Here is a 24848-nt window from a genome sequence, read left to right as displayed (position 1 = left end):
CCTTTTGAAGTATCATCCCTTTTGAGATTAAATTAGTCGCATCTCAAGCTTGAAAACTGAGTCTGAGGTCCTGGGAATATAATGAAGTCCGTCTCCTGGCTATGTGGCTAATGATGCCCGGCTACTATGCCTTTTATTTATATTTATGTATTTTACTGAAAGCTGCCTAGAGTCACATATAGACCACCTAGAGTGAGCTGAACAGCTATATACATAAAATACATACATAGATACCGGTACATACATCCATACGAACAGTGGTGGCATTCAAATATGTGAACAACCAGTTCTCTGTGTAGTTACCGCTTCCAGAAGTCCATTCTGGGCCTGGGGAACAAAAAATTAGCTACCAGTTCTGTCAAAGTGGTGCGAACTGACTGAATCCCACACTGCATACGAACATTTGTAGGATGTAAGTGAATCATTTTACAGGTGGATGAGATGATTCCTTGCTTTAATGGACAGAATGCAGCCCTCCTGTAGTAAAGATGCCCAACCATGTCCATTTGCAGATCAGGCTCTAGAACACCTCATACTATGGGGAAACAAGGATTCATTCTGCTTGGCAGAACAGATGACTGCCTGCTTTACAGGACAGAATGCATCCAGCCCTCCTAAGAGGAAAATTGTCCGCCCCCTGCAGATCAGGTACTGCAGCATTGTTCCAGCAAGAAATGGTGGAGGAGGGCATTTTGTTTGAGAGAGTATGAAGCCCCATCCTCATCCCAGACAGCTGTACTGCTTGCAGCACCAATCCTGTGAGACTAGTCAGAGCAAGGATGATAGATTCTGTTTGATAAAAGATCGTACTGGACAAAATCTCACATATGCTCATCCAGGGACATGTACATAACCGCAGATGAGCCAGCTCAGGATCATGTCTTGATAGCTGGTTTAGATAGCCATCAAAATGTGTTTCTTCTCTTAGGAAGCACAACAGAGGTGTTTTTCTCACCAGCAGGTGATACCAAGAAATCCTTCAATTGGTTTCCTAAAATTAGTGATCTGATTAAATACTCACATGTGCTACAAAAGATATCAATTTATGAGCTCAAGGGCTAAAACATTTCACACACCAGTTAAAAACTGAGTGTGGTCAAAAATGAAGAGGGTCATTTTTCCATTAAACATAAATGTAATGAATAGAAGGCATTGTCAAGCAAAAGTACTTTTTTGGTTATTTCCTTTTGACTGGATATCTGGGATGTTTTTATTAACTGGAATACCAATATTTAGCTTGGTTGTTTTTGAATATCAGCTCAAAATCCTCGAACTGAATGCTATGAAACTTGGCAGAATGTTTCTCTTCAAAAAGGGCAACTATATCTGAAAATAATAGCGGATTCTGCCCAAAAAAATAAAAATGAATTTGGCAGCTTTCTTTAAAGAGGAAAAATAATGTTTTATCTTCAATTGGCAGGTTCCCCATCACAGAAGACACTATAATTCTAGAAAACGTAGCTCAGATTCAGTATCTTTAATGGAAACCAGTTAAAAGTGATTAAATAAATATATTCTGTCACACAGAAAAATGGCAATTTTCATTTGGTGTTTTCCGGTTATAATTAATAAGGAAGTATGGAAATTGGAATTTTGAACCATCTTTAAGATCTGAGCCTTGTCTAAAGTAATCCCAGCACCCACCCACCCATCACCTAATCAGAATCCAAGCCTCCAACAATGCATTTTTTTCACATCCACATTTGGGTTTCTTGCCAATAAATTGTTTTGGTAGCCTTGCTTTTTAGCAGATCAAATAAAAGCAGAAGTATGTCCTCATAGATCTAAAATTAAAAACTGAGTGCCTGGTGGAGAAAAGGGGGAAAGGAAAAGGAGGATGCCAACTTGCCAGAGACCAAGAACAATAGTTAGCATCTCATTCACTGCACAAACATCAGGAAAGTGAGGCTGGATGCAGAGAGAATCTTACCAGGGACTTCAGATCCAAGACTGGGTGGAAAATGGCTCGCGTTCCCAGGCAGGGAAGTCAAATGGTGGTCTCACTGCTATGCTATATCAAAACATTACTATGCATGAAGCCAGTGATGGAACCTGCTTGGACAGCCATCAAAACCAGCACAGCTCCTCCTTCTTAGAGCTTTAGGCTGAGAAGCAGGCAAGCGAGGCAGCTGCACTCCTAGCCTTGTACTGAGGCTTACTGGCATAGTAACCATCTCTCAGCTTCATCCACCCAGGCAGGGAGCCCTACTTTCTTCTTATCCTGAGAGAGTATCTATTCAATGAAACTGATATGGCTCAGCTGCTAACCTTATGGCCAGCTGTCTCTGTCCTGCTGTGTATGCATCTGTGAGAAGGAAGGAAGGATGGACTACACAAAATATCCTGGAGTAGGTCTGCAAGTTTCAAACCCCTTCGATGGACTGAAAAGTGAAAAGCCAAAGAAGCTATAACGAACCACATCCATGTTGGAGTGGATTGTTTGTGCAATACTTACCTCCCCCTCCTGAATCTCTTCCACTTAACATTTTAAAATAAATGCTACCCTTAGCAGAATGTAAGCAAATTTCCTCCAACCATATACTGTACAGTATATTGCAGTGTGCTGAATATGGGACAGAATTGTAGCCTTCTGTAATGTACTACTGACAATTGTTGATGGGATAGCCAGTGTCCACTTCTTCTGAGCTGAGCATCTCATTTATTAAGTTACCTGCACACTGAAAGAAGACTTGCCAGGCACCTTATAAAATTAAGAGGCATTATTATAATGTTAACCTGAAGAAAGTGTATCAGAGGTTGCTAAGAGCTGACGCCAATTTGATGGCATTAATCAATTGTACACCCAAAATATATGCCTTACTAGTGAACTATAAATCTTCTCTATCCTTGGTCTCTAAACTTCCTTACCCTAATTGAATTCTGTAACTGTTATACTGACATCTGCAGGACATGTGGCTAATACTTAATTAAATCAAATTCCCAAGCAATCTACCTAGGAAATGGCTCAGAGGAGAGCCTGGAAGAGAGATTGTGAAATCTGATGAACCTGAACTATTCATCTTTGCAAACTGTAACAGGCTCTATTCGTATAATAATGACTCAGATTTTGGGGGCCAGATTCTGGTTTAGCACAGATAGGGAAGCCCTGCCTTTAGAATAATGATATCTATATCTTCTAATATAAAAGTAATATATTAGATTCTCTTTCCTGAAATGTATTTCATGGGAACGAGAAAGAAATTCTAGTATTTGCTCAGAGGAATTTATTTTTTTAAAGGTAAAATGTAACGGCCTGTGATAGTTTGATCTCCTTATGTACTTGCTTTATATTAAGCTTATTTTAAACTTTCCCATACAGAGAAAGTTTGCATCTTTCAGCATCTTTGGATCAGCTACCTACAAAGTGTATCTGGATAAACAAATTAGTTCTGTGTAATTAATTTTATAGCTACTATTTTCCCAAATGAAGAATGCAGAAATGTTGTTAGCTCATAAACAAGCATATGCAGAACCTCAGTTTTAGTCCCAAATATATGATTTTTAATCAAAGGGGGCAACATTAGTCATCATGGTAATTAAATAAGAACATGATCTTATGTATACATATTAAGAAGAAATGTGAACGTCAAAATCAGTGGGTCTTATTCCTAAATGTATTATAAAATTGAAGACTTATATCAACTTAGAAGTAAATATATTGTATCCTGATCTATCACGTATTCTCTAAATCAGCGGTTCTCAACCTGTGGGTCGCGACCCATTTGGGGTCGAACGACCATTTCACGGGGGTCGCCAAACAACGCAGTCCGCCATTTTTCCTCCTTTTCCTTAGCTATGCTACTCCCTCTTATTCTATTGGCTTTTGAAAGCCAATAGAATAGACTCTATTCAAGAGACTCTATTCTATTGGCATTCGAAAGCCAATAGAATCTATTGGCTTTTGAAAGCCAATAAACTAGACTCTCTTGAATAGAATCTAATTCTATTGGCTTTCAAAAGCCAATAGGAATTGTCCAGGCTGTCCCTGCCCTGCTGAGCCCGCCAAAAGTCCCAGTCTGCAAATGGTGCTGCAAGTTGTCTGCAGCTAAGGTGAGCTTTCTGGACGTTTCCACCCCTTCCTGCTTAGCAACTACTAAATGTAAGTAAAAGAGGGCCAGGGGTGGGAGGTGGGAGGCCGGCGGGTGCAGGGAGGTTGCTGGCGCGCGTGGGGCCTGGCGGGTACCTTACCTCCCTTGGGCTGGGCCAGCTGGTGGCCCAGCCAGTGGTCGGCCTGCACCGTCACTGCCGCTTGCCAGCTACGCCTCGGCTGGCGCAGGGAGAGGCACCACACATGCACGGCACTCCCGGGCCAAGACGGTTGCTGGGCGACAGCCCGTGTGCAGCCGCAAGAGAGGAGGCGGACCGTGCGCGCCTCCTCCTGCCCCGCCCGCAGGGAAATACAGGTAGTCCTCGACTTACGACCACATGGTTGGGGTCGCGGCATTAGGAAGGTTGAGAACCACTGCTCTAAATGTTTCAGATTATGTCTGCCTTGTCTGACAGCTAACTGTAGTTTAATACATCTACAGCTTATCAGATTGGAAGACAATTTTAAGGTCACTGTCTCAGTTAATCCACTTGTTTAAAGTGCATTATAACTTGATTTTATTTCAAGTGTTTCAAATGTTTAAAGTGTTGTCAACCATTTCAAATCTCTTGTATTTTTCACATGTAACTATGCAAATACAAATACATCATAGCAGATGGCAACATCCAAGGCACCTTAGATGATCCCTCAAAAACTAAACACAGTAAAACCTTGTTAGTACAGGGAACTGTCATTAGCAATTGCCTTGTTTAGTAATTACTAGCAGTTATAACAGTGATGAAAAAGTAACTTTACGACCATTCCTCGCATTTAGAATTTTCACAGATATGTAAATCAAAGAAAAGCTGAAATAAAATCATAAGCACAGTCATGGACAGCCATTTGTCTAGACAGCCATTTGTCTAGACAGCCATTGTCTGAAATGGTATAGGATTTACTGCCTGAGCAGGGGGTTGGACTAGATGACTCCAAGGTCCCTTTCAACTTTATTATTATTATTGATCATCGCACAGTTAGCCAGATGTTCAGACTGGATTTGGCATTTTTGCCTACCTATCAAGTCCTTACCAAGGACCTGGGATAGGCAGATGTGGATGTTTGATGGTATTATAGATATCATCGCAGGATGGAAGCTGTTCCTAGTAAGGCTGCCTTTTGCAGTTGACTGATGGCAAATTTGTGTCCTTGTATTTCTTTGAGTTATCCCATATCTGTGTCCAGAACTGCACTGTTTCTTCCTCGTCAGGTTTCTCCATTGATGGATTGGTAGAAACGTTTCTGATTGGATTGAAATTGGAGGTTCTGCCTATAATTTGCAATTTGAGCTTCATATCTGCTGATCTTCCAGGCTATAGCTGTTATTTGTTGTTTTATTATTTCTAGTGCTTCCTTGATCTTCCTTGTTTCTAAGTGACATTTCTTGATTGGGTATTCTTTGGTCTTCTTGTTCTTCAGCTTCTTTTCTTTCACTTGTTCTAGCTTGCTTGCAACTTGCTGATCTTATTTTCCAGTCTAACCTTCCATTTTTGTGGTGTACTATTTGGTTTTTTTCTTCTTTGTTGATTTTGCATCCCAGGTATTCAGTTATAACTGCAGCTGTGCTGTACATTAGTTGGTCTGTTTCTTGCAGTGAATTGGTGCTTAAACTAGATGTTGCAACATTTGCATCTTTTAATGCTTGTGCTAGCTGTTTCTTTGACACAAGCATAAATACAGCCAGCCTTATTTTGTTGTTTTTGTGCTGTTCTAGATTGGGGTGTCAAACTGCCGGCCCACGGGCCGGATGCATCATGGCAAAACCTTGCCCACCCCATTGCCAGCAATGGAAAAAAAGTCACAATAGGTCATGACACGTTGTGAGACGTTGCAAGTTTGACACCCCTGTTCTATATGCTCAGTTATTCTTTGTTTCAGTTCTTTTATTTCTTTAGTTAGAGGGATTTGTTCTTCCTGAGGAAGAGTTGACTGGTTTCCAAATGAAAACAGCTGTATATCTTTGCTGGATTCCACTACTGCCAACTCTCCCTGGTTTGCCTCTACATTCTAAGTTACTTCTGGCAAGGCTTTGATTTCTTTGACCTGGGTAAACCTTTGCAGTTTGTCCAATTCTGTTGCTGTGAATACTTTATTTCATATTATAAATTGACGTTGATCTGCTAGTTTCTGTTCTGTTATTTCTGATTCTGGATGTTGTTCTTTCCAGAACTGTTGTTGTTGATGTTGTTGTTAACAACCACTCAATGACTGAGTTGCCAGTCCCAACTGTGATTGCTAAGTGAGATTTTCACCTCAAAAAACATGTTGACCACTAGATGGCAGCAAGAGTTAGCATATAGGCCAAGTTGACATCCTATAGTTAGCTAAAAGAGAGTTGGCTAGTTTGTTGCATACATTGTGGCCTTTTCAGGTATTTCTCATCCTATCTTTATTGTTGTTGTTGTTAATTGCGAAGTCGTGTCCGACCCATCGCGACCCCATGGAAAACGTTCCTCCAGGTCTTCCTGTCCTCTACCATCTTCTGGAGTCCATTTAAATTCACACCTACTGCTTCAGTGACTCCATCCAGCCATCTCATTCTCTGTCGTCCCCTTCTTCTATTGCCCTCAATCTTTCCCAGCATTAGGCTCTTCTCCAGTGAATCCTTCCTTCTCATTAGGTGACCAAAGTACCTGAGTTTCAACTTCAGGATCTGGCCTTCTAAAGAGCAGTCGGGGTTGATCTCTTCTAGGACTGACCGGTTTGAACGCCTTGCAGTCCAAGGGACTCGCAGGAGTCTTCTCCAGCACCATAGTTCAAAGGTCTCAATTCTTTTGTGTTCAGCCTTTCTTATGGTCCAACTTTCACAGCCATACATTGCAACTGGGAAAACCATGGCCTGGACTATACGCACTTTTGTTGGCAGGGTGATGTCTCTGCTTTTTAGAGTGCTTTGCCATAGCTTTCCTCCCCAGGAGCAAGCGCCTTTTAATTTCTTGGCTGCAGTCCCCATCTGAGGTGATCTTTGAGCCCAGAAAAATAAAATCTGTCACTACCTCCATTTCTTCCCCATCTATTTGCCAGGAATTGAGAGGGCCGGATGCCATGATTTTGGTTTTCTTAATGTTGAGTTTCAAGCCAACTTTTGCACTCTCCTTCTTCACCCGCATCAAGAGGCTCTTTAGTTCCTCTTCACTTTCTGCCCTTAGAGTGGTATCATCTGCATATCTTAGGTTATTGATATTTCTCCCGGCAATCTTAATTCCAACTTTTGATTCATCTAGCCCTGCCTTTCTCATGATGTGTTCTGCATATAAGTTAAATAGGCAGGGCGACAGTATACAGCCTTGCCGGACTCCTTTTCCAATTTTGAACCAATCAGTGGTTCCGTGTTCGGTTCTCACTGTTGCTTCTTGACCCACATATAGGTTTCTCAAGAGACAAATGAGATGGTCTGGTACTCCCATCTCTTTAAGAACTTGCCACAATTTGTTGTGATCCACACAATCAAAGGCTTTTGCATAGTCAATGAAGCAGAAGTAGATGTTTTTCTGGAACTCCCTAGCTTTCTCCATGATCCAGCGTATGTTGGCAATTTGATCTCTAGTTCCTCTGCCTCTTCGAAATCCTGCCTGTACTTCTGGTAGTTCTTGATCCACATACTGATGGAGTCTAGCTTGTAGGATTTTAAGCATAACTTTACTAGCATGTGAAATGAGTGCAATGGTGCGATAGTTTGAACATTCTTTGGCATTGCCTTTCTTTGAAATTGGAATGTAAACTGACCTTTTCCAATCCTGTGGCCACTGTTGAGTTTTCCAAATTTGCTGGCAAATTGAGTGTAGCACTTTTACTGCATCGTCTTTTAAGATTTTGAATAGCTCAGCTGGAATACTGTCACCTCCACTAGCTTTGTTGTTGCTCAGATTTTCTAAGGCCCATTTCACTTCACATTCTAGGATGTCTGGTTCGAGGTCAGTGACCATCTCATTGTGGTTATCTGGGATGTTAAGCTCATTCTTGTATAGTTCTTCTGTGTAGTTTTGCCATCTCTTCTTAATCTCTTCTGCCTCTGTTAGGTCTCTGCCATTTTGGTCCTTTATCATGCCCATCTTTGCATGAAACGTTCCCTTCATATCTCCAATTTTCTTGAAGAGATCTCTGGTCCTCCCTATTCTGTTGTTTTCTTCTATTTCTTTGCACTGTTCATTTAAGAAGGCATTCTTATCTCTTCTAGCTACTCTCTGGAATTCTGCATTCAATTGGGTGTATCTTTCTCTTTCTCCTTTGCTTTTCACTTCCCTTCTTTCCTCAGCTATTTGCAAAGCTTCCTCAGACAGCCATTTTGCTTTCTTGCATTTCTTTTTCTTTGGGATGGTTTTAGTTGCTACCTCTTGTACAATGTTGCGAACTTCCGTCCATAGTTCTTCAGGCACTCTGTCTATCAGATCCAGTTCCTTAAATCTATTTGTCTTTATTATTATCTTTATTAGTTACACTAAATCCATTAATTCTAATTTGCCAGGGAAGAAAAGAAAGAATAGTAAAGTGGGCTGAGGAGCTGTTATTTTCATTCATAATGGCCTAATCTTCAGTGAGAAAATGTTAGAAGATTCCAGAAAATCCCACTATACAAGACCAACCACTTTGGATTAGGACTTTTCAATTTTGGCTGCAAAAATCCAGATGACTGTTAGGTGGCCATTTTGCAAAAACTTTACAAAGTGTTTATTGAAAGCATGCCTCTTTTATCAACTTGTTTCTATCATACCTGGTGCCCTCTGTGAATATTCAGTTTTCTCTTTTTCCTTTTTCTTATTTTATAATGCTTGAATTTTGGGGGGGAACTTTTTCCTCCTCCACCACTCTTATCCCCAGAAGCATTCTGTGGGATAAATTGATTTTTATTTTATTTTTTAAAATAATCATTTATTTTGTGTTAATGCTGCTTTATTTTGCCTTCCTACATTTTTATATTGGGATGCTATTTTGTTACATTTTAATGTTGTTCTTGAGCCAAAGTTGGTGAAGAGTGGAACAAATGGTAATGTTGGACAGAAACTAATTTTACAGTGCAGGCCATGTTCCCTCCTGACTTTAGAGTCAGGGAAGGGGCTACCATCCTAATCAGGGACATTCAACCTTTCTCTTCCTTTCCTGTACTATGCGCTCCAGATGCTCTTGATCTTTATATCATGCAAACTTCCTTCACAAATAATCTCACACACCTATGCTCTTACCTGAATATGTGTTTCTTACAATCACAGCAAAGCCTAAAGAACAGTGATTATCCAGAAATTCATTAAAAATAAGATCTCCTATTCTTAATCTGATGGTCTTGCAGACACAACAAAACTAAGCTACTGTTGAAGGAAAAGTCTTCATCATGGTTCAGTCCAAGCCAGGAATAAATAATATGGCAACCGCTTTAGAAAGAAGGTTGCAGTTTATTGGAGAGGAGAGCCAGACAGAAAGATGGCTCTGGAAGAAGAGAGAAGAGCACATGTAGGGAGTGGGTTTTTATACCCTCTGGGGCTCTTGAGGTTGTTTCTTGTTCCTGTTTGAGACTTTGTATTTCCTGTGTCATGTATTTTGACCTGTGTCCCTTTGGCATCTGTGGGTTAATCCTATTATGTCCTGTCTTAGAATTTGGGTGGGGTATATAGATTTTAGATGTCTTTGTTTTCATAATCTTCTAGCTGGGAACCTCCAATCTTCCTGGATTATTTACATTTGCATTTCTACAGAGCTGGTTTCTGCTTGGGGGAGGGAGACTTGGGGCTTTTAAGAAAACTGGGCATGCTTTTCTGCCTCTTTAAGATCCTTTGAGGAAATATATTTTTCTGCCCTTTTAATATTTCCTTCTCTGGGGGGGGAGGGTGACTTCCCACACTACAATGCAAGAGCCCAATTCCAAATGCATTGCCACCCAACTCCTTCCCTAACTTGATGCTCTTTTAGAGTCAGGGCCTAGGACCTAAGAGGTTGGAGGCTGGTCCATCATCGCTGGGATGCTGCAGATCCACTACACCCTATCCCAGTGGTGGCGAACCTATGGCATGGGTGCCAGAGGCGGCACTCAGAGACCTCTCTGTGGGCACACATGCCATTGCCCCAGCCTCGCCTCCCCCTCCTCTCCAGCAGCCCCCCTGAAGGAGAGTCTGAGCGTGGCCCACCTGAAGCAGCGCAGCCAAGGGCATGGCAGCCAGGCAGCATAGACAAGACTCTGCCCTCACACCCCATAGGATGCAGGCAGAAAGCGTGACTTCCATAGCGCTGCTGGGCTGCCTGGGCAATCTGCAGCGGGCCCTGGAGGCGGTGAGTGGCCCTGTGGGCAGGGGGCGGGGGGGCGGAGTGGGAGGGGGTAGAGCAGGAGCTGGGCCAGTTTTTGGGCACTTGGTCTCTAAAAGTTTCGCCATCACTGCCCTATCCCCATATATCTCCAATTAGACTAATTTGTTGACACAGGAGTTACCCTCACAATCCCTCAAGGCAGGACTGGGGTTCTAGAACAAGTGTTCAGAGGCTTCTGTCTCTTCTCAATTTCACAGGACTTGGCAGTTTTTATCTGCCTCGCAAAAAAGATGCAAAAATCTCCCAGTCCTTTGTGCAATCTAATGGTCGTCTGGATTCGTGCAGTTGGGACCTGGAAGCCCTAATGTTTCATACCATATTTTCTATCACTGTTGGCTGTGGGAAGACGATCGTGATATTGAAATAGATAATTTCAAGCGGAAAAGAATATACGGTAGATTGTTGTTGTTTTAAAAAATACATAGATGGGGATTGTGCAAGGGTAAGAAATAATACCAAAAATAACGTAGTATTGGAAACGCGTTTCCAGTCGGTAGTTTTCCGAAGAGGACGCTTCCGGTAAGGGCAAAAGCAAAAGAACCGGCTGGCAAGAGATTTTCACCTTCATCGCCGGGAGAAGTCGGATTGGCCAGGAGAGCTTGTCACGTGGGCGAGGCGTTTGGACTGGCCACGCTTTGCCCCGCCTCTCCGTTGTGGTAGACCCGATGTGGTGCATGTGTGGTTGTTTTCCTCCTCCTTCTTCTCCATATCCGGGGTACAGATTGGGAGCGTTTCCTGCCGGCTGAATCTGCGGGAGCCTCGGTGGGGAGACTGGGAAGCGGGCGAAGAGGATGTTGCGCTAGGATGGGAGTAGGGTCGCGGAAGAAGGACTCCTCTCCCTTACCCACCCACTGCCTATTTTAAAAAGAGCTGCCCGTTATCTTAACTGCAGCGGCTGCCTTTTCAGTCTCTGCCGCTTCCCCACCCTTCCTAACACGTTGCGATCGGATGCCTAGCTCTGGGTCCAAAAGGTGGGTATTAATTAAGCTTCTCGCCCCCCTCCAGCCATCCCAAAATCCTCCCCCCCCCCAGAAGTCTCGTCTTCCTCTTCCTGATTTGGTGATGGGGGGGAGGGGGAGGAATGCTAATTCACTGAGTAGTGCTGTAATGGCTTCTTGTGATTCTCTTTAAGAAAGGGAAGCTGGTGTCCTTTTCTCACCCCTTTTCTCACGTTTTTCTCGAGAATAGGCGAATAGGAACTCGTTACTTCCTTTGCATTATCTAGTTAAAATATTCTAATGCATTACTTTCTACCCAGTAATCCTGAAATGGGGTTCTTACCCTGCCCAGTTGCTTCTGGGTTTTTCGGCTTAAAAATTCTAGCCTAGCAAATTGCTGCAATTTTTCTTGAAATACGGAATGGTAAAGCCTCCAGATTTTTGTACTGTCCTTGAGATCCTTCTTGTTACCATATTGATTTAATCTCCTTACCCACTTATACCTGACTCTTTCCTACATGCTGAAAAAACTGCAATTGTGACATCCAGAATCATGCTTCAGTGCCTCCTTGGATTATGACATATTTCCAGTCTTACCCCAACTTTTCTGCTCTGAGACTTTAGGTCATAGTTTGATCCTTTCCTAAAACTTTACCATATCTGCCCCTTCTTTGATGAACATTCATGTTCTTTTAAATAATCTTCCCTTGTGAAAGCTAGAGATGATTTATGGTTGCTGTGTTTTGTTTTCTTCCTCCATCCAGTAAGAATTTGGAACTTGCTATGATGACTTCTGCCAGATGGTTAACTCTCAGCTAGTACTGTTATCTTGAGAGTTGTAACTGTTTGTGAAAGCTGTCGAAAAGTTGAGACTACACCTGGCCATTGAGTTGGGATTGGCTTGCCTGGAAGGACAATTGTGCTGGATCTGGAGGCACTATGGAGTTTGCTGAGCTTATCAAGACACCTCGGGCTGACAATGTAGTTCTTCACCGCCCTTTCCATCCAGCAGTGGAGGGAACCCTGTGCTTAACGGGACACCACCTCATCTTCTCCTCGCGAAGGCAGGATAATGTTGAGGAGCTTTGGCTTTTGCATTCCAACATTGATTCAATTGAAAAACGGTGAGGATATTTTAGTTCATGGGGGGGGGGGGAGAAGAGCAGTGATGTAGTCCAAAAAAACCCATCTCCCCATGGTAAAACTTTGCAGGTGCTAGATGCAGGAATGGCCTGGATTAAAGATAGTAAATAGAATTGAATTCTAGCTAGATAGGAGTGCCATCATTGTCCATTATTAAAATGAAGTGTCTATACTGTATTTTACTGTTTTTAGCTGATTTGCATAGCTGTTTTCCAAATAACTTTAGTTAAAGCTATAAAGTAGTATAGCACTCCAGTTATTAAGCAACCTGTATAATTCCCTTATCAGCTTCCAAGCACTATTCAGGATGTTGAGCATAGGCCCTTACCCTATTGGGACCATATATGTGAAGATACATCTTCCCATACCATTCCCTCATGTGGGCTGTGAGGGGAAAGGTGGGTTTGTTTTTATCCATGCTTTTATTGCTTGTTGTGAGCCTCCTGGTACCATTATATGAGATGGGTGGCTATATATGTTCCATTAATATGAATTTTATTTATTAATGTATCATATCTTCACTTGAAGTCTTTCTTAAGTACTGTCAGTTGATGTGGAACATTTCATACCAAGGATGGGAAGAAATTTATTCTGTACTATATTGGTAGTCTGATTCTGAAATAGTCTCTTCCTGGAGGCTTAACTAGTACTGATACTACAGCCTTTTCAGGACCAGACTTTTGTTCCCCATTGATACAGACATTTTTTATTGCTTTTATTACCTTTACTGCTTTGAGTTCCTATCAGAATAGAAAGATGGAATATAAGTGGCATAAAATAAATTTATAGTAATTTATGATCTTGCTGCTTCTTAGTTTATTGCTATTTGAAGGCTAAATGCATTCTGTTGCATTATTTTTCCATTGGCTTGGACTTATATTGTTGAATGCTTTTTCAAAGTTGATGGAGAAGGTATGAATGTTTAAAATGAATTATTACATAAAATTCACCTAAAATATACTTTCTATTCTTAAACATTTAAAATATCTACTCTTATGGGAATTTTGAATGAAGTTAAATTTGCATATTGCGGAAAGAAAAATCCTGAAACACTTTATTTTTAAATGATGGCTGATTTAGAAGGCATTTTCTTAAAAAGGTATTCCTCCTTACGGAAAAATAAGAGGGGATATCAGTGAAGCTTGTCAGCTGAAGCTTTAATAAATACTTGCACTAAATAGAAGCTGCTTAACTGAAAAATCATTAGTAGAAGCTTTTTGTATACTTTGCCTTTTTGTGTCAGAAAAGGCTTCATCCTTTGATTTCAGACCATCCATTAAATAGCTATTGAGGACTTAGTCTCCTGTTTGAATATCTGGATTGATCCTCTCTGAAAACATCACTTGAAAGGTAGTTTAATATTTCTTTTCCAGAGATATACTATCTCTGAATATCGAGTATTATTCAGCTGTCATCAATCAGTTTCCATAAATGATGTAAATCAGTGTTTTTTCAAAATTGGCAACTTTAAGATGTTCTGGGAATTCTGGGAGTTGAAATCCACAGATCTTATAGTTACCAGGTTTGAAAACACTGATCTACCTTAAATTAATCATCTTCCACGAATGCACCCAAATCTTTTATTAAGCCATCTCAGTTGCATTATGTTGCCATTTCCCTATTTATTTGTTGGGGGGGGGGTTGCTGGTGGTGGGATGACATGTATGGTGGACCTACACATCTGCAGAGGACAACATCAGGGAAATCTGTTTTAGATAATTGTGAAATAAATGTTTTTTTTTCTGTTAGATTAAATGGTAGAATGCATCTTGTTTTGGGAAAAGCATTGAAGTTTAGTTATTTAGACTTTGAGAGCTTTATTTTTTCCAGCTCCAAGGAATCAAGGATAATAAGTTTTCAAAGCTGCTTTTATTTTAAAAGGCTTTTAGAGAGATATAATCCACAGAACCTTTATTTTATTCTTGTGGCCAATTTTTTACACCATATAGGCGGTTCTTGACTTACGACTGTAATTGAACTGGAAATTTCAGTTGTATATCCTGGTTGTTAAGCAGATCACCATGTGATCAGACCCAATTTTATGACATTTTTGTAGTTATTATTAAGTGAATATTAAGGTCATTAAGTGAATCTATTTTACCTAATGGCTGCTTTTTGCTGGAAACCAGAAGTAAACCCTGGGAATTAGCAAAAAAAAAAATCAACCATTGTGGTTACGTGACTGCGGGATGCTGCAAACAGCCATAAAGGTAAGCTGGTTGCCAAGCACCTGAAATGTGATCATGTGACTGCAGAGTAGTGCAGCTGTCATAATTTTGACAGCTTTTGGGGTGGCTGTCCATCATAACTTCAGTCGCTAGGCAACCAGTTGTAAGTTGAGGTCTACTGTATTGCTGTCTTCAACACTAAAAGACAAGCAATTTGGAGCTATATTCAAGCTTAAAATGGGACAATTAACCTGCTTTGTCCTCTCTTGCTTTTTTTCTTGCTGCCCTGATATTTTATAATTTACTTGAACATGAATAACTCTTAGAATAACATCAGTAAAGCTTCTCCCTGTATAGTAGCGCCAGTGGGTTGCTACAATTCATGGATATGTTTTGTATTATTCAGACTCAATGAAAAAGTAATGTAATTAATCAGTCACTTTCATGAAGATAGGTTGCCCTGACGAAGAACAACCTTGAAATATTTGTGAATGAGTATTTCTTTAGAAATGAGAAAAATAACCCCCTGCATTTTTATTCCTATAAAAAGATCTCAATAAAACATATTTAAGCCTGAACAAACCATTGTTGCTCTATCATATTGTTGGGTGCCAACCTGGGGGTTTTATTGCTCTTTTAAAATATATTTATCTGATGCAGAATGGCCGACTGTGTTGGGAGCAGCCTGATTTCAGGAGAACAGCAGTCCAATGACAATGTGCCACAACAAAGGAAGGCTGCCACTCACATCTCTACTTGACAAAAAGTGTTTCTTTCTGAGATCTCTGTCACTGTAGGCATACAGCAATATCTCATCTTGTGGAGTTTCAGTGGTCATGAGAATGGTGAGGAATCAGCCCAGACCTACACCGGAGGATCTTATCAATGATCTCAAGGCAGCTGGGACCATAGTCACCAAGAAAACAATTGATAACACACTATGCTGTGAAGGACTGAAATCCTGCAGCGCCTGCAAGGTTCCTGTGCTGAAGAAAGCACATGTACAGGCCCGTTGTCAGATGTCCTCTGCTAGTTGCCGACAAACTCCAGACACAGAAGGAACAGGTGACCAGCAAACTTTAATGCAAAGAAAAAGTCAGCACTGGGAGTGAATTGCTCCCAATGCCTTACATAAACGTGCCCTGCCCTCCAGCCCCACCCCAATCAGCAAGCCAGCATCCTTCTGTGTCTGGAGTTTGTCGGCAGCTAGCAGAGGACATCTGACAGTAAGTCACCCAGTCTGTATGGATAATATCTGTAGCTCAAATTCCGCCTCCCCCCCCCCTCAGATGCATCAGCGCAGCCTCCACATTCTCAGCTGTCCTGCCTGGCATCCATCCAACGCCTAGTTCCGGCATGGCTCCACAACAGGTAGCTCTGCTCTCGTCCACAAGGCCATGGCCTCCCCCAGCAACCAGCGCCTTCCGCGGGCCACCGGCCCTACAGTTGCTTTCCAGGAATTCCCCTGCGTCTGGTGCAAGCGAGCGGCTGCAGCGAGCAGTGGATCCCCTGGTGTCCAGCAGGCCTGCCTCTGACGCCCAGCTGGCGGTAGGGATGTCCCAGGCGTCTGCGGCAATGGAGGGAGGCGGCCGCGGTGCACAGCGGCCTCATCAGCTCCCAGCTGACCCTCGGGAGCCGGGTGGTGTCCGGCCAGCTTGCTGACTCCCAGCTGGTCTTGGGGAGTGGGGCGGCGTCCCGGAGTGGAGTCCGGACCTCGGCTGGCCGCTGGCTGTTGCTTCCCTGCCCCCCACCGGCTTGACACCCGTCTGAAGTTTGCCAATGAACATCTGAATGATTCAGAGGAGAACTGGGTAAAAGTGTTGTGGTCAGATGAGACCAAAATTGAGCTCTTTGGCATCAACGCATCTCGCTGTGTTTGGAGGAGGAGGAATGCTGCCTATAATCCCAAGAACACTATCCCCACCGTCAACAATGGAGGTGGAAACATTATGCTTTGGGGGTGTTTTTCTACTAAGGGGATAGGACAACTTCACCACATCAAAGGGACGATGGACGGGGCCATTTACCATCAAATTTTGGGTGAGAACCTCCTTCCCTCAGCCAGGGCATTGAAAATGGGTCGTGAATGGGTATTCCAGCATGGCAATGACGCCAAAACACACGGCCAAGGCAACAAAGGAATAGCTCAAGAAGAAGCACATTAAGGTTCTAGAGTGGTCTAGCCAGTCTCCAGACCTTAATCCCATAGAAAATCTGTGGAGGGAACTGAAGGTTCAAGCTGCCAAACGTCAGCCTCGAAACCTTAATGACTTGGAGAGGATCTGCAAAGAGGAGTGGGACAAAAATCCCTCCTAAGATGTGTGCAAACCTGGTGGCCAACTACAAGAAATGTCTGACCTCTGTGATTGCCAACAAAGGGTTTTGCCACCAAGTACTAAATCATATTTTACGAAGGGGTCAAATATTTATTTCACTCATTAAAATGCAAATGCATTTTTGAAATGCATTTTTCTGGATTTTTTTGTTATTCTGTCTCTCACTGTTAAACCTACCATTAAAATTATAGACTGATAATTTCTTCGTCAGTGGGCAAATGTACAAATCAGCAGGGATCAAATATATTTTTCCCTCACGGTATCTGAACTAAGCTGGAGTACATTCCGTTTTTTAATAAAACTGGTTTACAGTATTCTCGTACAGAGAAATGCAGGAGATTCATTTAAATTTTTCTTCTTGTTTTCTTTCCTCCTAGATTGTGAAGAAAAGCAGTGTCTATTTCCCCCATTGTACTGCTCTATCCAACAATTTCATTTCAGAAGGAAAAATGATAGTTTTTTCTACTTTCTTCATCATTCATGTTGGGTTTTTAAAGTAGCTTAGCACCTTGGTTGTAATTAATTATTTCCTTGCAAAGATTAAGATTAAAAAGAGCTAAAAGAAACCTCAATCATAGTTGCTATAGTATAGTAAAAAAAATACCATTTTTCAACCCTCCTCTCCTTATTTGACTATGTCTAAGAAAGAAAAATATCGGCTTAGATGAATTCTTCCTGATCCTCCCAGGATTGGTCTTGGGATTCCAACAACATTACTGAAATTATTTACTAGCATAAAGAAATTGCTCATCTGGAAATTAGATTATATGAAGTCTTTTAATATGTCTCTCCCATGTCTCTGAGTTTGGAGCAACACTCCAGTGAGGTAGGCTTGAGGTAATTTGTGTAGTTTTGGATCTCACAATTTGCTTCATTGACATGTGGGAATCAAAATCAAAGTCTTCTGCAGTTCCAGTGTGGCCATTTCCTTCTCACCTGCCAGTCTTTCTTTAAAATTACATCCCATCCTTATGTTCTTTTTAACTTGATCGCTATAGGTTTGAAAATTTTAATTTGCTAAAATAACCTGCAGTTCTCCAGTTCATTGGTATATTCTTCCATTAAGGGTTTCCAACTAGCAGTGCTAGAATGTTTTAATGGCTGAAGTAGGATAGGCTTTAAAACGTTTGTGCATTGTGAAGGCCATGTAGGTGTCTACAGTTGAAAAATTATATTCTTCACTCTTCAATACTCATGTTTTATATCATTGCAGTTTTATCGGCTTCTTGGGCACCATCATTATCAAATGCAAAGACCTGCGAATTATCCAGCTTGACGTTTCTGGCATGGAGGAATCTTTGAACATTGCTAGTTCCATTGAGGTAAAGTAATTTAGAGAAATGAGAAGAACTCGGCAAAACTCTGGTTCTGTTCTGCAGAGATTCATGTGAAAGATGGGGCTGGGATGGTATCTCCTTAGATGCATTAGGACAAGGTTTCTCAACCGTGGCAACTTTTAAGATATGTGGACTTAAATTAGCTGGCTGGGGAATTCTGGGAGTTGAAGTTCAAATATCTTAAAGTTGCCACAGTTGAGAAGCACTGCATTAGGATATTTTTAGAATGGGAAGCTTTTTGAAGGAGGCATCTGAACATTGATAACAAAACCCCTAAGATATGTAGAGAGGAAATAAATCCTGGTGAAGAATCTCCTTGTTGTCTTATGTATGTAGGGTCACATATTTTATATCTGTATATGTAGTCATCCTGATGGATTTTTGCTTAAATTAGACCTCAGTCTAAGTTAGACCTCTAGAAATTTAGAAAAGCTGCTCTGGGAAAAGCTACCAGAAGTCATCAAATGATGTATATTCCATAAAGCAAGGTAAGCTTGATTGATAAAACAAACTTGTAATTAAAAAAGTAACTCTGTTAGTATTTATGATACCGTTCATGTCTATTTATTGGCATTTCAGTGGGCTGTACAAGCGGCGCCTGCCTTTTTACTGTACTTTGCTGTGTGTCTTTTCAGTGTGCTTGTGCTTTATCAGACAGAGGTTCATAAACACTTTTTGCTGCAGAAACTATAGCAGTATTTGGTTAAATAGAGAAAAACAGCTCATGTTTTTCTTTTTTAATATTTTATTGGTTTTTTAACATAAACACCTTAATATTTGGTAAACAGCATGTTGTCTGGGCATACATTTACAAAGTAATCACTAATCGTCAGTTTTTAGTATTCTAAAGTCCAGATAGTAGCTTTACTTGATTTTCTCTTCTTCAAATAATATTCTCTTTGCCAGCCTTAAATCAATACAATTCTTATTAATTTAATAGGTAACAATTTAAATATAAAGATTTTTCTAAAATTTACCAGTAATAATCAGATCAATGTTATGCTTTTCTATCTAATCATCTTGGCTGTCTCATCATAAATCCTGTTTGCAGTTCTTATTTAAATTTGTTTCCCCTACAGTGTGCAAAACATTTTTACTGGTTAACATTTTCTCAAAGTTAATTACATTTAAGTATTTAAATCTATATTCATGTCTTACAAAGTAAGTAAAAAAAGAGACAAAAGAAAAATAAAAAAAGAAAAGAGAGAAAGAAAAAAAGAATACGAAATATAATATACTACTTAAAATACATAGCTCTCTTAAACTAATATAAGTTTATTCCCAATTTTTTTCTTCTGTTCTTTTTTATCCATAATTAAACCTACGTTGAGTTTTTAGATGTTCTATTTAATAAATCTAATCATCAAATCTTTTAAGTCTATTTCAAAACATTTTTTTAGTTATCTATAGAATTTTCTTAAGATCAATTACATTTAGATATCTAAAACATTTCCTTTATAATAACCATCCCAAACATGTTTATATTGTTCATATTTGAAAACAAACTAAAAGAAAAAGAAGAGAAATAATATTGTCTTGCTTAGGGAGTTCATCCCTCTTAGATTAAAATCTTTCTATTTCTTCAACCGTATTTGAACAAATATTTAATTTTTAAATATTCCCTCTGATGCGTCCCATCATCTAATTTAGCCCTCTCCTTTTGTAGAACCTCTTTCCTAATCAATATAATCCATTCAGTCAAAAAGTCTTTCCATAATCTTGTAAGTGTTGTGAATATTAAAAGGGAATCAAAAAACATGTCTTTGTACAAAGACTTTGTCCCTTCATATTCATTGAAGATTTCTCTTGTGATCTATTGTCTCTCCATTTCTTATAGTACTCCCAACAACTCTGTAGTCTTATCAAATCTGTTTTCTTATTCTCAAATTTATTTTGTGATCTTAGAGTCCAAGTTTTCTTTTCCTTATCCAGTATTTTTTGTAAGTTCTCCACTTGAGTCTCCATCTCTAAATTTCTTTCCATTAGTTTATTTTCAGTTATCAGTTTTACATGATCTCTCTCTTTTTTTATTTTCTGATCATTTATTATGTTGTGTCATTAAGGAAAGGGAAGCCCATCATGCTGTTAGGCAAAATGAAGCAATAGCTTTGAGCGACAGGCTAGTCCAGGAAAGGAACTGGCATTGTACTCTCCACTCATTACTCTCCAAATCTATTGCTTCAGGGTACCTAAAGGCAGCCTATTATACCAGGGCTTTTCAACCGGTAGTACACGTACCACTGGTGGTACATCGGCACCTTGCAGGTGGTATGCTTATGATGGGTGGAAAAGCACTGTAAATAAAAATATGTAAAAAAAAGTGTAAAAATGTAGTGTGGAGTTGAGCTGAAGTGGTGGCAATGCAGCACAGGCCTGTGGGAGACCAAGCTGGAGCCACGGTATTGCTGGGGCTCTGCTGAGTCCCCAGGATCCGTGCCGGGCTCCAACTGACTGGCGCTTCCGGAAGCTATGCACAGCCTTAAGAAAGGAGTCAGTTGCAGCTACACTGAAGACAAAAAGAGAAGGAGGAGATAGACATGCCTATGGGGTGTGTATATTTGGCCCAGGGCCTCCCTGGAGACAGTGAGGGGCCGGCCCACCCCAGCTTGCAAAGGAAAACCTGAATTCAACGGGCCAGAAGGCAGCCCAGCCACCGTGCCCCTCCAGTTCTTTCACGCCCTCTGGGCACAAACGCAGTCACTCTTCGCCATAGCTGGGGTGGGACTTGCAAGTACCTCCGTCCTGCAAAGCAGCACTCCCCCAGCGCTCCTGCCCACTGCCACGCTGGCAGCCCCGACTAAAGGCCACGCGCTGCAACCTTGCCCTGCCAAGGATGGGGGTGGCGGCCAAGACTACAGCAAATCTGCAGCTTGTCAGCAGTGCTCAAAGGCTGCCCAACTTTACTCTGCAATTTAGGGGCTGGAAAGCAGAGGAGCAGCACCGTGTTTGCAGGCCTGCCGGCACCTGCTGAAAAACCTTTTGCTTCCCCTCCCCCCCCCTCCCATCGCAGCTACCTTCTTCAGATCTGGCCTGATGCCAACGGGCCTGCTGACATAGATCCGCCAGCTTCGTCCTGCAAAGTGCGGCTCACCCGGTGCTCTTGCCTGCTGCCATGCTGGCAGGCCTGTCGGAATTAGGACGGTGGCTGGGCTGCCTTCTGGCCTGCTGGATTCGGGGTTTTCCTTTGATTGGGGGTGTATGGCCTGACCCTGGCTGAAATGCAAATCCCTCTATAAACAGGAATTGGGAGGCTGTTCTGAAATTGATGGGCTACTGCTGGGGAGAAGAATCAAAATAGGGCAACACAAGCAGAGTCCACTATGGTTTATTAATTGCAAAGTTTTCCTCAGGTTTTCCTATCCCTTCCTGGGCTATTAAAATCACATTGGCAAGGTCTGTACTGAACACCTGGCTGCAAACTACTCAATCCGATTTTAGCCTAGCCCCTTGTGCAATCCCAGGCTACGTTCTGGATGTAAGAGGATGCAGTATCAGGAGAGAGCTGCAAAATTGATTTGTTATTTATTCTTGCCTTTACATTGTTTGATGACTTTGCTAGCAACCTACAGGCTGTGAACTTTCCTTTTTTCCCTGGGGAAAGAATTCAGGAGTGTTAGAGTTATTTTTCCTGCTAATTACACAATACCTTGTGGGTTTTTTAAGGAGCTTATGAGGAAAAAAAGTGTCTGAAAATTAAAGGATGTATGGATTGAGTTGTGAGACAGGGAAGGCAAGTACATGGACTTATGCACTTCCAGTTGCTGATAGGTGTGCCATTAATATTCTGACTGGACACCTGCATGCTCTCAGGGCCCAAAGATTATCTTCATTCTTCATAAGGCGGTATTGTGGATTAATTCAATTTTTCAGGGTTCTGATTTTAAGGTGAGTATCCTGAGCTATGAAGGCCTTTGATCTTCTTCTTAAATACATAATAATAAAATAATGAGAACTAAAGCTCAAAGGGAAGGCAGATTAGAAAGAACAAGACCTTTTGGGGACTTCAATACCCTTCCTGTTAAGAGTTCTTTAATAAGGTTTGCTCTTCCTTCTTAACATCAATAAAGGTGTTTTTTTCTAGAAAATATGTGAAGAGCTATAATTAGTGATTTAACTATGTTTTCTTTTTGGCTGTGTTTTAATTTATATATAATGTATGTTTAATTGAGGAGGGCCTGGAGAGGTAGAAGTGGCCAATATGGAGGCTGCACCTTGCCCTCCAGATCTCTGTCTTCCCTGCAGATCTCTGGAGAGGAGGAAGGGGTGGCAGGGGAGCTGTGTGAGGGAAGGCTGCCCCAATAAGCCAGCATCATTACCACGCACAATTGGAAATGGGAATTCTCTTTTGAGAAGGGCCAGCCTCCCTTGTGCAGAACCCAGGAGCGCTGCTCCCCTGCTGCCTCTTCTTGCTCTCCAGAGATCTGTCAAGATAGAAGTTGGACTCAGAGGAAACTGCTTCCTACCAACGTCCTGCACCTCCTGCTTTGCCAGGAGGGGCACCGGACAGTAGAACACCAACAATGTCTGAGATTGGGAAAAGAACATTTCTTTAGCGTGCTATACGTACACACACACACACACACACACACACACACACACACACATACATTTCAAGCTTGGAGACTAGTATCCACATCTGAGCTAGCAAATTGCCAATCATGCCTGTGCTTAGAGAGAAGGCTCTCCCTCCTCTGTGGATAAAAGTCCCCAAACCTGGAATGCGGTGTGTGTGTGTGTGTGTGCACGCATGCACTTGGCTGCTAGCAGTTGGGGAGGCAAGGAGTTTGTGGGGCACCGAGTTGTCTCCCCATCGAGTTAGCCAGTGTGACTTGTTCTGTTCTGGCCCAGCTCTCTCAAGTCAACTGTGTCCAGTGAGTGGCGTTGAGTAGACCACACCCACCTGCTAGGTGACTGGTGGTACTTGAATATTGCCACATTCTAAAAGTGGTACAATCTCTGAAAAGTCCTGTATTATATGGACACCTAGCACATTGTAATACTGTGTGCATTTCCCCCTTCCTGTAGGCACTGTCTACCTTGGATTCCATTACACTCATGTATCCTTTCTTTTATCGACCCATGTTTGAAGTAATTGAAGATGGCTGGCATTCATTCTTGCCTGAAAGTGAATTTGAACTTCTCAATTCAATAGTAAGTTTTTATTTTTATTTTTTAATCATATTTTTACTCCTACCCATCTCACAGAAGCGACTCTTGATGATGCATAACAATCAATAAACAACCAGTGTATAAAAACAGTCATTATAAAAATTATAAAGTCATTGTTAGAAATAAAAAGCAGTATAAAAATTAAAATATACAAGAGCAACCACAATGGAGCCATGTAAGAATGTCTCCAGTTCCCTTAGACCTCAAGGGCTGGAGACATCATCAGGTCTTGAGGGACTTCTGGCAAGATAATGGGTGGGGCTAATCTGACTTTTGGAGAAAGAATGTTCCATAGAGAGTGTGCTAAAGCAGACAAGGTCCATCTCCTAGGACCCACCAAATACAGGTCTTTAGATTATGATACCTGCAGCATACTTCTGCCAAATCTAATGGGATAGGCTGATGTAATTGTGGAATGGTGGTCCCCCAGATAACTTAGACCCATGTTAGAAAGGCTTTAAAGGTTCAAACAAACATCTTAAATTGGACCTGGAAACTGACTGGCAGCTAATGCAGTTCACAGAGCAGAGGTACAATATGCATTATTTTGGAGCACAAAAAATTGCCTGTGCCACTGCATTCTGAACCAGTTGGAGCTTCCGGATATTCTTCAAGGACAGCATAATAGTAGTCCAATCTGGAAGTGATAAGGGTATGAATGACCGTGAGCAGAACCTGGCAATCCAGGAAAGGACGCAACTGGCACACATCATGAAGCAGCATGTAGGCTTTCCTAATCACAGCAATCACCTGATTTTAAAACAGGACTTACGAATCTAGGAGGTTCCCCAGATTGCATACCAGGTCTGTATAGGGTGGTGACACCCCATTCAGAACCAAAGATGGCATAGTCTTAGAACCAGTAGACCCCAAAACCCAAATCCACTCAGTTTTGGCAAGGTTCAGCTGAAGTCTGTTCTCCCATCCAGATCCTCACAGCCTCCAGGCACCATGATAAGATGTTCACAGCATTGCTTATTTCTCCAGGGGCAGAGATGTATAATTGGGCATAATCAGCATATTGATGATCTCCCACAGTACAGCAATGGATGAGCTCATCCAGCAGCCTCATGTAGATGTTAAATAGGAGAGGGGAAAGCACTGTAGCCTATGTCATCTCCCATAGTAGGGGCCAAAAGTGGGAGGAACCAATCTGGAGAAAGAAGGTGAACCAGCACAATACCCTGCAGCCCATCCCAATCCAATCCAGAAGAATACCCATGGTCTATGTATTGAATGCCACTGAGAGGTTGATGATATTGAAAGCCATCAAGTAGGGCAAAGATGGATGCCCAACCTCCATCCCACACATGCCAGAGATCATCCAAAGGAGTTACCAGTGCTGTTTCCACCCCATACCCAAGTCTGAATCCTGACTT

At 41.6% G+C, this 24848-nt stretch overlaps 1 protein-coding gene across 1 annotated transcript in view; it reads left to right on the top strand.

Annotated features, from left to right (window-relative positions):
* The first annotated feature begins 11017 nt into the window (after nt 1-11017).
* Nucleotides 11018-24848, top strand: part of MTMR9 (myotubularin related protein 9) — a 34248-nt gene continuing 20417 nt past the window's right edge. Inside the window, exons 1-4 of the mRNA XM_039323554.1 lie at nt 11018-11349; nt 12081-12440; nt 18177-18285; nt 23326-23451. Coding sequence (XP_039179488.1) covers nt 12256-12440; nt 18177-18285; nt 23326-23451 — 420 coding nt within the window. The 5' untranslated portion in view covers nt 11018-11349; nt 12081-12255. The remainder of the gene's footprint in view (nt 11350-12080; nt 12441-18176; nt 18286-23325; nt 23452-24848) is intronic.

Source organism: Crotalus tigris, unplaced genomic scaffold (assembly GCF_016545835.1).
Source record: "Crotalus tigris isolate CLP2741 ecotype Arizona unplaced genomic scaffold, ASM1654583v1 scf7180000024277.1505481, whole genome shotgun sequence".
NCBI classification, from domain to species: domain Eukaryota; kingdom Metazoa; phylum Chordata; class Lepidosauria; order Squamata; family Viperidae; genus Crotalus; species Crotalus tigris.
Note: the sequence above shows the minus strand (reverse complement) of the source record. Positions and strands in the feature narration are given on the sequence as shown.